Source organism: Heptranchias perlo, chromosome 41, assembly GCF_035084215.1.
Source record: "Heptranchias perlo isolate sHepPer1 chromosome 41, sHepPer1.hap1, whole genome shotgun sequence".
Lineage (NCBI taxonomy): Eukaryota > Metazoa > Chordata > Chondrichthyes > Hexanchiformes > Hexanchidae > Heptranchias > Heptranchias perlo.
In genome coordinates, this window is record NC_090365.1 from 5,881,576 (window position 1) to 5,894,407 (window position 12,832).

General features: G+C 52.7%; 1 protein-coding gene across 1 annotated transcript in view; it reads left to right on the top strand.

The window, feature by feature from the left end:
* The first annotated feature begins 789 nt into the window (after positions 1–789).
* Positions 790–12,832, top strand: part of LOC137305991 (hypoxia-inducible factor 1-alpha-like) — a 28,005-nt gene continuing 15,962 nt past the window's right edge. Inside the window, exons 1-6 of the mRNA XM_067974988.1 lie at positions 790–1,553; positions 2,500–2,639; positions 4,880–4,964; positions 5,296–5,405; positions 10,636–10,838; positions 12,256–12,362. Coding sequence (XP_067831089.1) covers positions 1,343–1,553; positions 2,500–2,639; positions 4,880–4,964; positions 5,296–5,405; positions 10,636–10,838; positions 12,256–12,362 — 856 coding nt within the window. The 5' untranslated portion in view covers positions 790–1,342. The remainder of the gene's footprint in view (positions 1,554–2,499; positions 2,640–4,879; positions 4,965–5,295; positions 5,406–10,635; positions 10,839–12,255; positions 12,363–12,832) is intronic.

Here is a 12,832-nt window from a genome sequence, read left to right on the forward strand (position 1 = left end):
AACTCCCTCCCTAACAGCACTGTGGGAGAACCTTCACCACACGGACTTCAGCGGTTCAAGAAGGCGGCTCACCACCACCTTCTCAAGGGGCAACTAGGAGACGGGCAATAAATGCCGGCCTCTCCAGCGACGCCCACATCTCGAGAATTGGTCGGATAGTTGGCTCGTCGGAATAAAAAGTGCCTTTTAACGTAGTGAGACGTCCCCCAAGGCACTTCACAGGAGCGATTATCAAACAAAATTTGACACCGAGCCACATATGCAGACATTGGGACGGGCTTGGACAAAGAGGTAGGTTTTAAGGAGCGTTTTAAAGGAGGAGAGAGAGTTCGAGAAGTTTAGGGAGGGAATTGCAGAGCTTAGAGCCTGGGCAGCTGAAGGCACGGCCGCCAATTGTGGAGCGATGAAAATCGGGGATGCGCGAGAGGCCAGAACTGGAGGGGCGCAGAGATCTCGGAGGGTTGTAGGGCTGGAGGAGGCTACAGAGAGAGGGAGGGGGAGCGAGGCCACGGAGGGATTTAAAAACAAGGATGGGAATTTTAAAATCGAGGCGCTGCCGAGCCGGGAGCAGCAATACTTGAGGTCTGTCCTGAAATGATCTGCCTGTTTCCCCGTGAAGAGTTAACAGGGGCTGAGAGGCTTATCGAGGCTGACAGTCTGTTATTAACCAGGGCACGTTCCTAGATAATGACTGTCACATGGCAGAGTGCTAGCTTGGGACACAATGTTCTTAAGACTGTTGGTCTTTGGTCAGGGGCTTGGCTCTGGGCCCAAACCCTCCCATTACAGGAGGTGGAGCCTCTCAGCACAGACAGACAGAGAGGGAGAGCTGTAGAGCCTGTTAGGCTGGAGTGGAGATTGGGTTACGAGCCTGCAATAGCGGAAAACAAATCTTAATCGTTGCAGACAAAGACTTTTCAATCTCCTGATGCTGACGGTTAACTTTGAGGAGACGCAAAGCTGAATCTTCGAGGGGCGGCAGTGTGGCCAGCTCTTGACTCAAACTACCGAGTGTTTAATACGACTGTTCGAGAATCTTCTGCAGAGGGCAGGAGGCTGAATTGGAGGCAGCTTCAGGAGTGTGCTAGGATAGGTCATCGCCAACCCCAAGAGTGCGTGCGCTGTGTGCCGAGTGTGTAAACACGACCTTCTCGAGAGACCCCACGTTTCTCCCTGAGATTTGGAAAACGACCATCGGGGGGGGGGAGGAAAAGGGTCACGGTCTGTCGAGCGACCCCCGACCCCCCCCCCCCCCCGACACCCGGTTACTGATCCTCCGGTGAGTTCAGGGGTCGTTCTTCCCATCGACCCCCCCACCTGGGGCCGGGGAACTCGCGGGGACATGCCTACCGAGGTTCGAGCCCCCGCGTCCGACCAGCGGAAGGAGAGGTCGCGGGACGCGGCGAGGAGCAGGCGCGGCAGAGAGACGGAGGTGCTGTACGAGCTGGCGCACCAGCTGCCCCTCCCCCGCAGCGTGGTCTCCCACTTGGACAAGGCTTCCATCATGCGAGTCGCCATCAGCTACCTGCGTCTGAAAAGGGTCGTGGCGCCAGGTAATCGCGGTGTGCCGTGTCCCGTGCGCGCTGGCTGCGGGAAATCTGTCCTCTACCCCCCCTCACCCCTCAGTTTAATCCTTTCCTTGGAACAGGAGGAGGCCATTCAGCCCCTCGGGCCTGTTCCGCCACTCAATTAGATCATGGCTGATCACTCCATTTACCCGCCTTGACTCTGTATCCCTCACTACCCCTGCTTAACAAAAATTACATAGAATTGCATAGAATTTTACAGCAATAACAGGCCATTCGGCCCAACTGGTCTATGCTGGTGTTTATGCTCCACGCGAGACTCCTCCCACTGTTCTTCATCTCACCCTATCAGCATATCCTTCTATCCCTTTCTCCCTCATGTGTTTATCCAGCTTCCCCTTAAATGCCTCTATGCTATTTCGCCTCAACCACTCCTTGTGGGAGCGAGTTCCACATTCTCACCACTCTCTGGTTAAAGAAGTTTCTCCTGAATTCCCTATTGGATTTATTAGTGACTATCTTATATTAATGGCCCCCAGTTTTGGACTCTCCCACTTGTGGGAACATTTTCTCTACGTCTACCCTGTCGAACCCCTTCATTATTTTAAAGACCTCGATCAGGTCGCCCCTCAGCCTTCTCCTTTCTGGAGAAAAGAGCCCCGGCCTGCTCAGCCTTTCCTGATGAGTATATCCTCTCAGTTCTGATATCATTCTTGTAAACCTTTATTACACCCTCTTCAGTGCTTTTATATCCTTTTTGTACAAGAAGTGAGTTCCATTCCTGCGTTTCTCAGTCTCAAAGAGCCTGAGTTTGCAGTCGAGAATTATTTTATATCGAGAAGCCTGGATGAAAGGCCGAGGCCTGTGGTTCAGGGCCTCCCCGAGGAGGAATCGAGCCAAACTGTGTGTCACAGTGAGAACGTATCACAGACACGGGGCCGAGGCCACTGACCGGGTATCGCTCTGTCCACAGGTCCAATCGGGGCTGGCGAGAAGCAGCACGAAGATGGATTGTACCTGAGAGCTCTCGACGGGTTCATCATGGTGCTGACAGAGGAAGGAGACATGGTTTATCTGTCAGAGAACGTCAACAGATATCTTGGACTGACCCAGGTAACGGGAAACAGAGCAGCGCCCGAGGGGTTAATAGCCGGCAGTGTCCTGATATACAGCAAGTCGCTGCGATATTCGGGGGTCTCTGGGCTCTAATATTCGGGGGTCTCTGGGCAATAATATTTGGGGATCTCTGGATAATATCTGGGGGTCTCTGGGCTGTAATATTCAGGGTCATTGGGCTGTAATACTCGGGGTCTCAGAGCTGTAATACTCGGGGTCTCTGGGCTGTAAAATTCAGGGGTCTCTGGATAATATCTGGGGGTCTCTGGGCTGTAATACTCGGGTTCTCTGAGCTTTAATATTCGGGGTCTCTTGGTCGTAATATTTGGGATCTCTTGGCTGTAATATTCAGGGGTCTCTGGGTAATATCTGGGCATCCCTGGGCTGTAATATTCGGGGTCTCTGGGCTGTAATATTTGGGGTCTCAGGGCTGTAATATTCGGGGTCTCTGAGCTGTAATATTCGGGGTCTCTGGGTCATAATATTTGGGGTCTCTGGGCTGTAATATTCAGGGGTCTCTGGGTAATATCTGGGTGTTTCTGGGCTGTAATATTCGGGGTTTCTGAGCTGTAATATTTGGGGTCTCTGAGCTGTAACACTCGGGGTCTCTGAGCTGTAATATTTGGGTTCTCAGGGCTGTAACACTCAGGGTCTCTGAGCTGTAATATTTGAGGTCTCAGGGCTGTAATATTGAGGGTCTCTGGGTAATATCTGGGGGTCCCTGGGCTGTAATACTCATGGTCTCAGGGCTGTAATACTTGGGGTCTCAGGGCTGTACTATTTGGGGTCTCTGAGCTGTAATATTTGGGGTGTCAGGGCTGTAATATTCAGGGTCTCTGAACTGTAATATTTGGGGTCTCAGGGCTGTAATATTTGGGGTCTCAGGGCTGTAATATTTGGGGTCTCAGGGCTGTAATATTTAGGGGTCTCTGGGTAATATCTGGGCGTCCCTGGGCTGTAATATTCGGGGTTTCTGGGCCGTAATATCTGGGGTCTCTGAGCTGTAATATTTGGGGTCTCAGAGCTGTAATACTCAGGGTCTCAGGGCTGTAATACTCGGGGTCTCTGGGCTGTAATACTCAGGGTCTCAGGGCTGTAATATTCGGGGTCTCAGGGCTGTAATACTCGGGGTCTCAAGGCTGTAATACTCAGGGTCTCAGGGCTGTAATACTCAGGGTCTCTGGGCTGTAACTCTTGGGGTCTCAGGGCTGTAATATTCGGGGTCTCAGGGCTGTAATACTCGGGGTCTCTGGGCTGTAATACTCGGGGTCTCAGGGCTGTAATATTCGGGGTATTAGGGCTGTAAATCTCGAGGTCTCTGGGCTGTAATACTCGGGGTCTCAGGGCTGTAATACTCGGGGTCTCTGGGCTGTAATACTCGGGGTCTCAGAGCTGTAATATTCCGGGTCTCTGGGCTGTAATACTCGGGGTCTCTGGGCTGTAACACTCGGGATCTCAGGGCTGTAATACTCGGGGTCTCTGGGCTGTAATACTCAGGGTCTCAGAGCTGTAATATTCCAGGTCTCTGGGCTGTAATACTCGGGGTCTCTGGGGGTGTCTCTGGGCTGTAATACTCGGGGTCTCTGGGCTGTAATACTCGGTGTCTCAGGGCTGTAATACTCGGGGTCTCAGGGCTGTAATACTCGGGGTCTCAGTGCTATAATATTTGGGGTCTCTGGGCTGTAATACTCGGGGTCTCTGGGCTGTAATACTCAGGGTCTCTGGGCTGTAATATTTCAGGTCTCAGGGCTGTAATACTCGGGGTCTCTGGGCTGTAATACTCGGGGTCTCTGGACTGTAATACTTGGGGTCTCTGGTCTGTAATACCCGGGGTCTCTGGGCTGTAATACCCGGGGTCTCTGGGCTGTAATGCTCAGGTTCTCTGGGCTGTAATACTCGGGGTCTCTGGTCTGTAATAGTCGGGGTCTCTGGTCTGTAATACTCGGGGTCTCTGGGCTGTAATACTCGGGGTTTCTGGGCTGTAATACCCGGGGTCTCAGGGCTGTAATACTCGGGGTCTCTGGACTGTAATACTCGGGGTCTCTGGGCTGTAATACCCGGGGTCTCAGGGCTGTAATACTCGGGGTCTCTGGACTGTAATACTCGGGGTCTCTGGACTGTAATACTCGGGGTCTCTGGGCTGTAATACTCGGGGTCTCTGGGCTGTGAACGTCCAGTTGTGGTCAGACAGTTTGGTTTTGAGTTAACTCAAGTTTTTTGGTTTCCTTTTCGAGCAGCTGGACCTGATTGGACACAGTGTCTTCGATTTCGTGCACCCATGTGATGAGGAGGAGGTGAAGGATTGGCTGACACCGCGTCACGGTAAGAATAGCCCCGCCCACCCACCCATCCATTACAGCCCATCCTTGGTGGGGGGGGCGAGGGATGGACAAATACCACCAATCACCGTAGCAACCCCATACCATGGGCTTCCTCTGCAGAGGGTGGATGAGGGGGCAGTGGGAGTGAGGTGGGAGTGGCGGTGAGGAGGGAGTGGGAGTGAGGAGGGAGTGGGGGTGAGGAGGGAGTGGGGGTGAGGAGAAGAATGGGGGCAAGGGGGACTGGCTGACTAACTCGCTCATTGCCTAACTGACTCATCAACTAACTCACCGACTCACCAACACACTAACTCTGTTTAATCTTCCAATGATAGGATTCACGAAAAAAAAGGAAGTTCAGATGGAGAGAAACTTCTTCATGAGGATGAAATCCACACTGATCAGCGGGAAACGAAGTTTTCCCATCAAATCAGCAACGTGGAAAGTGAGTAACACAGTGTCACAGTGAGAGTGTGACAGAAACCACCAATCACCATAGCAACCCCATACCATGGCCTTTCTCTGAAGTTTTCTACCATCCCGTCCCAAAGGATTGACTTATGCAGGGGTGGGGGTTCCATGGGTTCTGACTTGTGCTGGGATACAGTTCCACAGGTGCTAACTCATGGGGTACAGTTCCACGGGTGCTGACTCATGGGGTACAGTTCCACGGGTGCTGACTCATGGGGTACAGTTCCACGGGTGCTAACTCATGGAGTACAGTTCCACGGGTGCTAACTCATGGGGTACAGTTCCATGGGTGCTAACTCATGGGGTACAGTTCCATGGGTGCTAGCTCATGGGGTACAGTTCCACGAGTGCTAACTCATGGGGTACAGTTCCATGGGTGCTAACTCATGGGATACAGTTCCATGGGTGCTAACTCATGGGGTACAGTTCCACGAGTGCTAACTCATGGGGTACAGTTCCACGGGTGCTAACTCATGGGGTACAGTTCCATGGGTGCTAACTCATGGGGTACAGTTCCACAAGTGCTGACTCATGTGGTACAGTTCCACGAGTGCTAACTCATGGGGTACAGTTCCATGGGTGCTAACTCATGGGATACAGTTCCATGGGTGCTAACTCATGGGGTACAGTTCCACGAGTGCTAACTCATGGGGTACAGTTCCACGGGTGCTAACTCATGGGGTACAGTTCCATGGGTGCTAACTCATGGGGTACAGTTCCACAAGTGCTGACTCATGTGGTACAGTTCCACGGGTGCTAACTCATGGAGTACAGTTCCACGGGTGCTAACTCATGGAGTACAGTTCCACGGGTGCTGACTAATGGGGTACAGTTCCACGAGTGCTAACTCATGGGGTACAGTTCCACGGGTGCTGACTCATGGGGTACAGTTCCACGGGTGCTAACTCATGGGGTACAGTTCCATGGGTGCTAGCTCATGGGGTACAGTTCCACGAGTGCTAACTCATGGGGTACAGTTCCACGGGTGCTAACTCATGGGGTACAGATCCATGGGTGCTAACTCATGGGGTACAGTTCCACGGGTGCTAACTCATGGGGTACAGTTCCACGGGTGCTAACTCATGGAGTACAGTTCCACGGGTGCTGACTCATGGGGTACAGTTCCACGGGTGCTGACTCATGGGGTACAGTTCCACGGGTGCTAACTCATGGAGTACAGTTCCACGGGTGCTGACTCATGGGTACAGTTCCACGAGTGCTAACTCATGGGGTACAGTTCCACGGGTGCTAACTCATGGAGTACAGTTCCACGGGTGCTGACTCATGGGGTATAGTTCCACGGGTGCTAACTCATGGAGCACAGTTCCACGGGTGCTAACTCATGAAGTACAGTTCCACGGGTGCTAACTCATGGGGTACAGTTCCACGGGTGCTGACTCATGGGTACAGTTCCACGAGTGCTAACTCATGGGGTACAGTTCCACGGGTGCTAACTCATGGAGTACAGTTCCACGGGTGCTGACTCATGGGGTATAGTTCCACGGGTGCTAACTCATGGAGCACAGTTCCACGGGTGCTAACTCATGAAGTACAGTTCCACGGGTGCTAACTCATGGGGTACAGTTCCACGGGTGCTGACTCATGGGGTACAGTTCCACGTGTTCTGATTCATGGGGTACAGTTCCAGGGTGCTAACTCATGGGGTACAGTTCCACGGGTGCTGACTCATGGGGTACAGTTCCACGTGTTCTGATTCATGGGGTACAGTTCCAGGGTGCTAACTCATGGGGTACAGTTCCACATGTGCTGATTCATGGGGTACAGTTCCACGGGTGCTGACTCATGGGGTACAGTTCCACGGGTGCTGACTCATGGGGTACAGTTCCACGGGTGCTAACTCACGGGGTACAGTTCCACGGGTGCTGACTCATGGGGTACAGTTCCACGGGTGCTAACTCATGGGGTACAGTTCCACGGGTGCTGACTCATGGGGTACAGTTCTACGGGTGCTAACTCACGGGGTACAGTTCCACGGGTGCTGACTCATGGGGTACAGTTCCACGGGTGCTAACTCATGGGGTACAGTTCCACGGGTGCTAACTCACGGGGTACAGTTCCACGGGTTCTGATTCATGGGGTACAGTTCCAGGGTGCTGACTCATGGGGTACAGTTCCACGGGTGCTGACTCATGGGGTACAGTTCCACGGGTGCTGACTCATGGGGTACAGTTCCACGGGTGCTAACTCATGGAGTACAGTTCCACGGGTGCTAACTCATGGAGTACAGTTCCACGGGTGCTAACTCATGGGGTACAGTTCCACGGGTTCTGATTCATGGGGTACAGTTCCAGGGTGCTAACTCATGGGGTACAGTTCCACGGGTGCTGACTCATGGGGTACAATTCCACGTGTTCTGATTCATGGGGTACAGTTCCAGGGTGCTAACTCATGGGGTACAGTTCCACGGGTGCTGACTCATGGGGTACAGTTCCACGTGTTCTGATTCATGGGATACAGTTCCATGGGTGCTAACTCATGGGGTACAGTTCCACGAGTGCTAACTCATGGGGTACAGTTCCACGGGTGCTAACTCATGGGGTACAGTTCCACGGGTGCTAACTCATGGAGTACAGTTCCACGGGTGCTGACTAATGGTGTACAGTTCCACGAGTGCTAACTCATGGGGTACAGTTCCACGGGTGCTAACTCATGGGGTACAGTTCCATGGGTGCTAGCTCATGGGGTACAGTTCCACGAGTGCTAACTCATGGGGTACAGTTCCACGGGTGCTAACTCATGGGGTACAGATCCATGGGTGCTAACTCATGGGGTACAGTTCCACGTGTTCTGATTCATGGGATACAGTTCCACGGGTGCTAACTCATGGGGTACAGTTCCACGTGTTCTGATTCATGGGATACAGTTCCATGGGTGCTAACTCATGGGGTACAGTTCCACGAGTGCTAACTCATGGGGTACAGTTCCACGGGTGCTAACTCATGGGGTACAGTTCCACGGGTGCTAACTCATGGAGTACAGTTCCACGGGTGCTGACTAATGGGGTACAGTTCCACGAGTGCTAACTCATGGGGTACAGTTCCACGGGTGCTAACTCATGGGGTACAGTTCCATGGGTGCTAGCTCATGGGGTACAGTTCCACGAGTGCTAACTCATGGGGTACAGTTCCACGGGTGCTAACTCATGGGGTACAGATCCATGGGTGCTAACTCATTGGGTACAGTTCCACGGGTGCTAACTCATGGGGTACAGTTCCACGGGTGCTAACTCATGGAGTACAGTTCCACGGGTGCTGACTCATGGGGTACAGTTCCACGGGTGCTGACTCATGGGGTACAGTTCCACGGGTGCTAACTCATGGAGTACAGTTCCACGGGTGCTGACTCATGGGTACAGTTCCACGAGTGCTAACTCATGGGGTACAGTTCCACGGGTGCTAACTCATGGAGTACAGTTCCACGGGTGCTGACTCATGGGGTATAGTTCCACGGGTGCTAACTCATGGAGTACAGTTCCACGGGTGCTAACTCATGAAGTACAGTTCCACGGGTGCTAACTCATGGGGTACAGTTCCACGGGTTCTGATTCATGGGGTACAGTTCCAGGGTGCTAACTCATGGGGTACAGTTCCACGGGTGCTGACTCATGGGGTACAGTTCCACGTGTTCTGATTCATGGGGTACAGTTCCAGGGTGCTAACTCATGGGGTACAGTTCCACATGTGCTGATTCATGGGGTACAGTTCCACGGGTGCTGACTCATGGGGTACAGTTCCACGGGTGCTGACTCATGGGGTACAGTTCCACGGGTGCTAACTCACGGGGTACAGTTCCACGGGTGCTGACTCATGGGGTACAGTTCCACGGGTGCTAACTCATGGGGTACAGTTCCACGGGTGCTGACTCATGGGGTACAGTTCTACGGGTGCTAACTCACGGGGTACAGTTCCACGGGTGCTGACTCATGGGGTACAGTTCCACGGGTGCTAACTCATGGGGTACAGTTCCACGGGTGCTAACTCATGGAGTACAGTTCCACGGGTGCTAACTCATGGGGTACAGTTCCACGGGTTCTGATTCATGGGGTACAGTTCCAGGGTGCTAACTCATGGGGTACAGTTCCACGGGTGCTGACTCATGGGGTACAATTCCACGTGTTCTGATTCATGGGGTACAGTTCCAGGGTGCTAACTCATGGGGTACAGTTCCACGGGTGCTGACTCATGGGGTACAGTTCCACGTGTTCTGATTCATGGGGTACAGTTCCAGGGTGCTAACTCATGGGGTACAGTTCCACAGGTGCTGATTCATGGGGTACAGTTCCACGGGTGCTGACTCATGGGGTACAGTTCCACGGGTGCTGACTCATGGGGTACAGTTCCACGGGTGCTAACTCACGGGGTACAGTTCCACGGGTGCTGACTCATGGGGTACAGTTCCACGGGTGCTAACTCATGGGGTACAGTTCCACGGGTGCTGACTCATGGGGTACAGTTCTACGGGTGCTAACTCACGGGGTACAGTTCCACGGGTGCTGACTCATGGGATACAGTTCCACGGGTGCTAACTCATGGGGTACAGTTCCACGGGTGCTAACTCACGGGGTACAGTTCCACGGGTTCTGATTCATAGGGTACAGTTCCAGGGTGCTGACTCATGGGGTACAGTTCCACGGGTGCTGATTCATGGGGTACAGTTCCACGGGTGCTGACTCATGGGGTACAGTTCCACGGGTGCTGACTCATGGGGTACAGTTCCACGGGTGCTGATTCATGGGGTACAGTTCCACGGGTGCTGATTCATGGGGTACAGTTCCACGGGTGCTAACTCATGGGGTACAGTTCCACGGGTGCTGACTCATGGGGTACAGTTCCACGGGTGCTGATTCATGGGGTACAGTTCCACGGGTGCTGATTCATGGGGTACAGTTCCACGGGTGCTGACTCATGGGGTACAGTTCTGACCCAAATCCCATCCATTCGACACATTTGCGGGCAATGTGTGTTGGCGGGGGAGGGGCGGTGAAGGTAATAGTTTGGGGCTCGGAGACAAGTAGGGTGTAGTTGCTCAGGCGTGTACAAGCATCCAGCAACTCCTGCCAGCTCATCGCTGAGCATTCGGGTCAGGGTGAGACCCGGGATAAAGGATAATTCAGGGACGGTGATCCCGAGGGTCCCACTGAGCACACCCCTTTACTGATTTTTCGAACCTGCTCCCTCTACCAGGTGTTACACTGCACGGGACATGTGAAGGGGTGCAAGGTGGACATTCAGCCTCCCAATTGCGGATTCCCAGAGCCCCCGATGTTTTTCCTGGTGATGGTGTGTGAGCCAATTCCACACCCATCTAACGTCGAGATACCATTGGACAGTAAGACCTTCCTGAGTCGGCACAACATGGACATGAGATTCACCTACTGCGACCAGAAGTAAGGATGATAGAGTCAATGACGGGAGAGACATTCATGAACATTACTGGGGGCCCCAGGGTTACAAGCCGAGAGATCACAGCCCACCTCCCATCAGGTCGATCTCAGTTATGACTGAGAGGGATCTTTGGCTGTCGTGGGCAGGTGGAGGGCACTAATTGTGAGGGGTCGGTGCATAATCAGGGTTCGTTGCCCTGAGAAGGACATTGCTCCTGGAATCTCTGGGTCCCTGTGGTGATTTTTCTCCGATAATGGGGTTGGGAAGGGAGCTCTTGGACTTTAACGATGAAGGAACGGCGGGCGATAAATGTCCGAGGCGGGGTGATGTGTGACTTGGAGGGGAATTTAGAGGCACTGGTTTTCCCATGCAACACACAGTGGTGGAGATAGCAGGAGGGAGTGGTACCGTTGGGGTAACCTTGGTGAGTTACTGCTGTGCCTCTGCAGTAATAATTCTGTTTTTCTTTGATTCTCATTATCATCAGGAACCTTAACAATAATAATAACATGGAGCCTGACCCTCGGGAGTTGAATTCCAGCCCATCACTTTCAATGAGCATTAGAACCATCTGTTCACTGGCAATCTTCCAGCCCCTGGAAAGAGAGATGGAAGGGCATTGCCTTCCAGCAAGTTCTTATTAACTGTCAAGCCAGCCAGTCGCTTAGGTTGTTAGCAGAGCTGGGGCACGTAGCAAAGACCTTGTACTATGGTATCATACCCACATGGCACCATGCCAATGTGCATAGTACCTAAACAGCACATGTGGCACCATTTCAACATACATGGTATCAAAACAATACATGTGGCACCATGCCCACAAACATAGTACCAAAACAGCACATGTGGCACCATGCCAACATCTACAGTACCAAAACAGCCCATGTGGCACCATGCCAACATCTACAGTACCAAAACAGCACATGTGGTACCATGCCAACATACATAGTATCAAAACAGCACATGTGGTACCATGCCAACATACACAGTACCAAAACAGCACATGTGGTACCATGCCAACATACACAGTACCAAAACAGCACATGTGGTACCATGCCAACATACATAGTACCAAAACAGCCCATGTGGCACCATGCCAACATCTACAGTACCAAAACAGCCCATGTGGCACCATGCCAACATACATAGTATCAAAACAGCACATGTGGTACCATGCCAACATACCAAAACAACATACGTACCATCATGCTTAGACATGGGGAAGGGGGACTGAAAGGGGGAGAGGCATGCATGAATGTACTGCCCAGACTGTCTGCCCTGCCCTGGGGCAAAGGACAAGACACAGGACGGGATGGGGCAGGCGGCAGTGAACAAACAACGATGCTCGATCTCCAGTTCTTACTGCTGACAGGAGGCATCTCCCTGACTTGCCTCACCTGATTGGCCCTCTCTCTGCAGAATCACCGAGCTCATTGGCTACCACCCGAAGGAAATGCTTGGACACACCTCCTACCAGTTCTACCATTCGCTGGACTCTGATCACATGACCAAGAGCCACCACATGTGTAAGTATTTCCCATTTTACAATCGTCCCGGGGTCTATCAACCCATAGAACACGGAGTGATTGATGGGACAGTGTAGAGGGAGCGTTACTCTGTATCTAACCCGTGCTGTACCTGCCCTGGGAGTGTTTGATGGGACAGGGTAGAGGGAGCTTTACTCTGTATCTAACCCATGCTGTACCTGCCCTGGGAGTGTTTGATGGGACAGTGTAGAGGGAGCGTTACTCTGTATCAAACCTGGAGATAGTGTAGGAATCGCTGGTATCTTGCTGCAGACTTTCAAGCACTCTGTGCTGTCCCACCACACACATTCCTCGTGAAGGAAAGACTGTTTACCCAAAGTGTTTCACCCCTGGGGAGAATCACCCCTGAAGTCAGTGCCTTCAGGAGGGGAGGAAATTGAATTAAAAAACTGCTGGGAGTTAACGCCATGGACTGCGTTAGTTTGAAGCCTCCCTGAACGTTCCTCTCT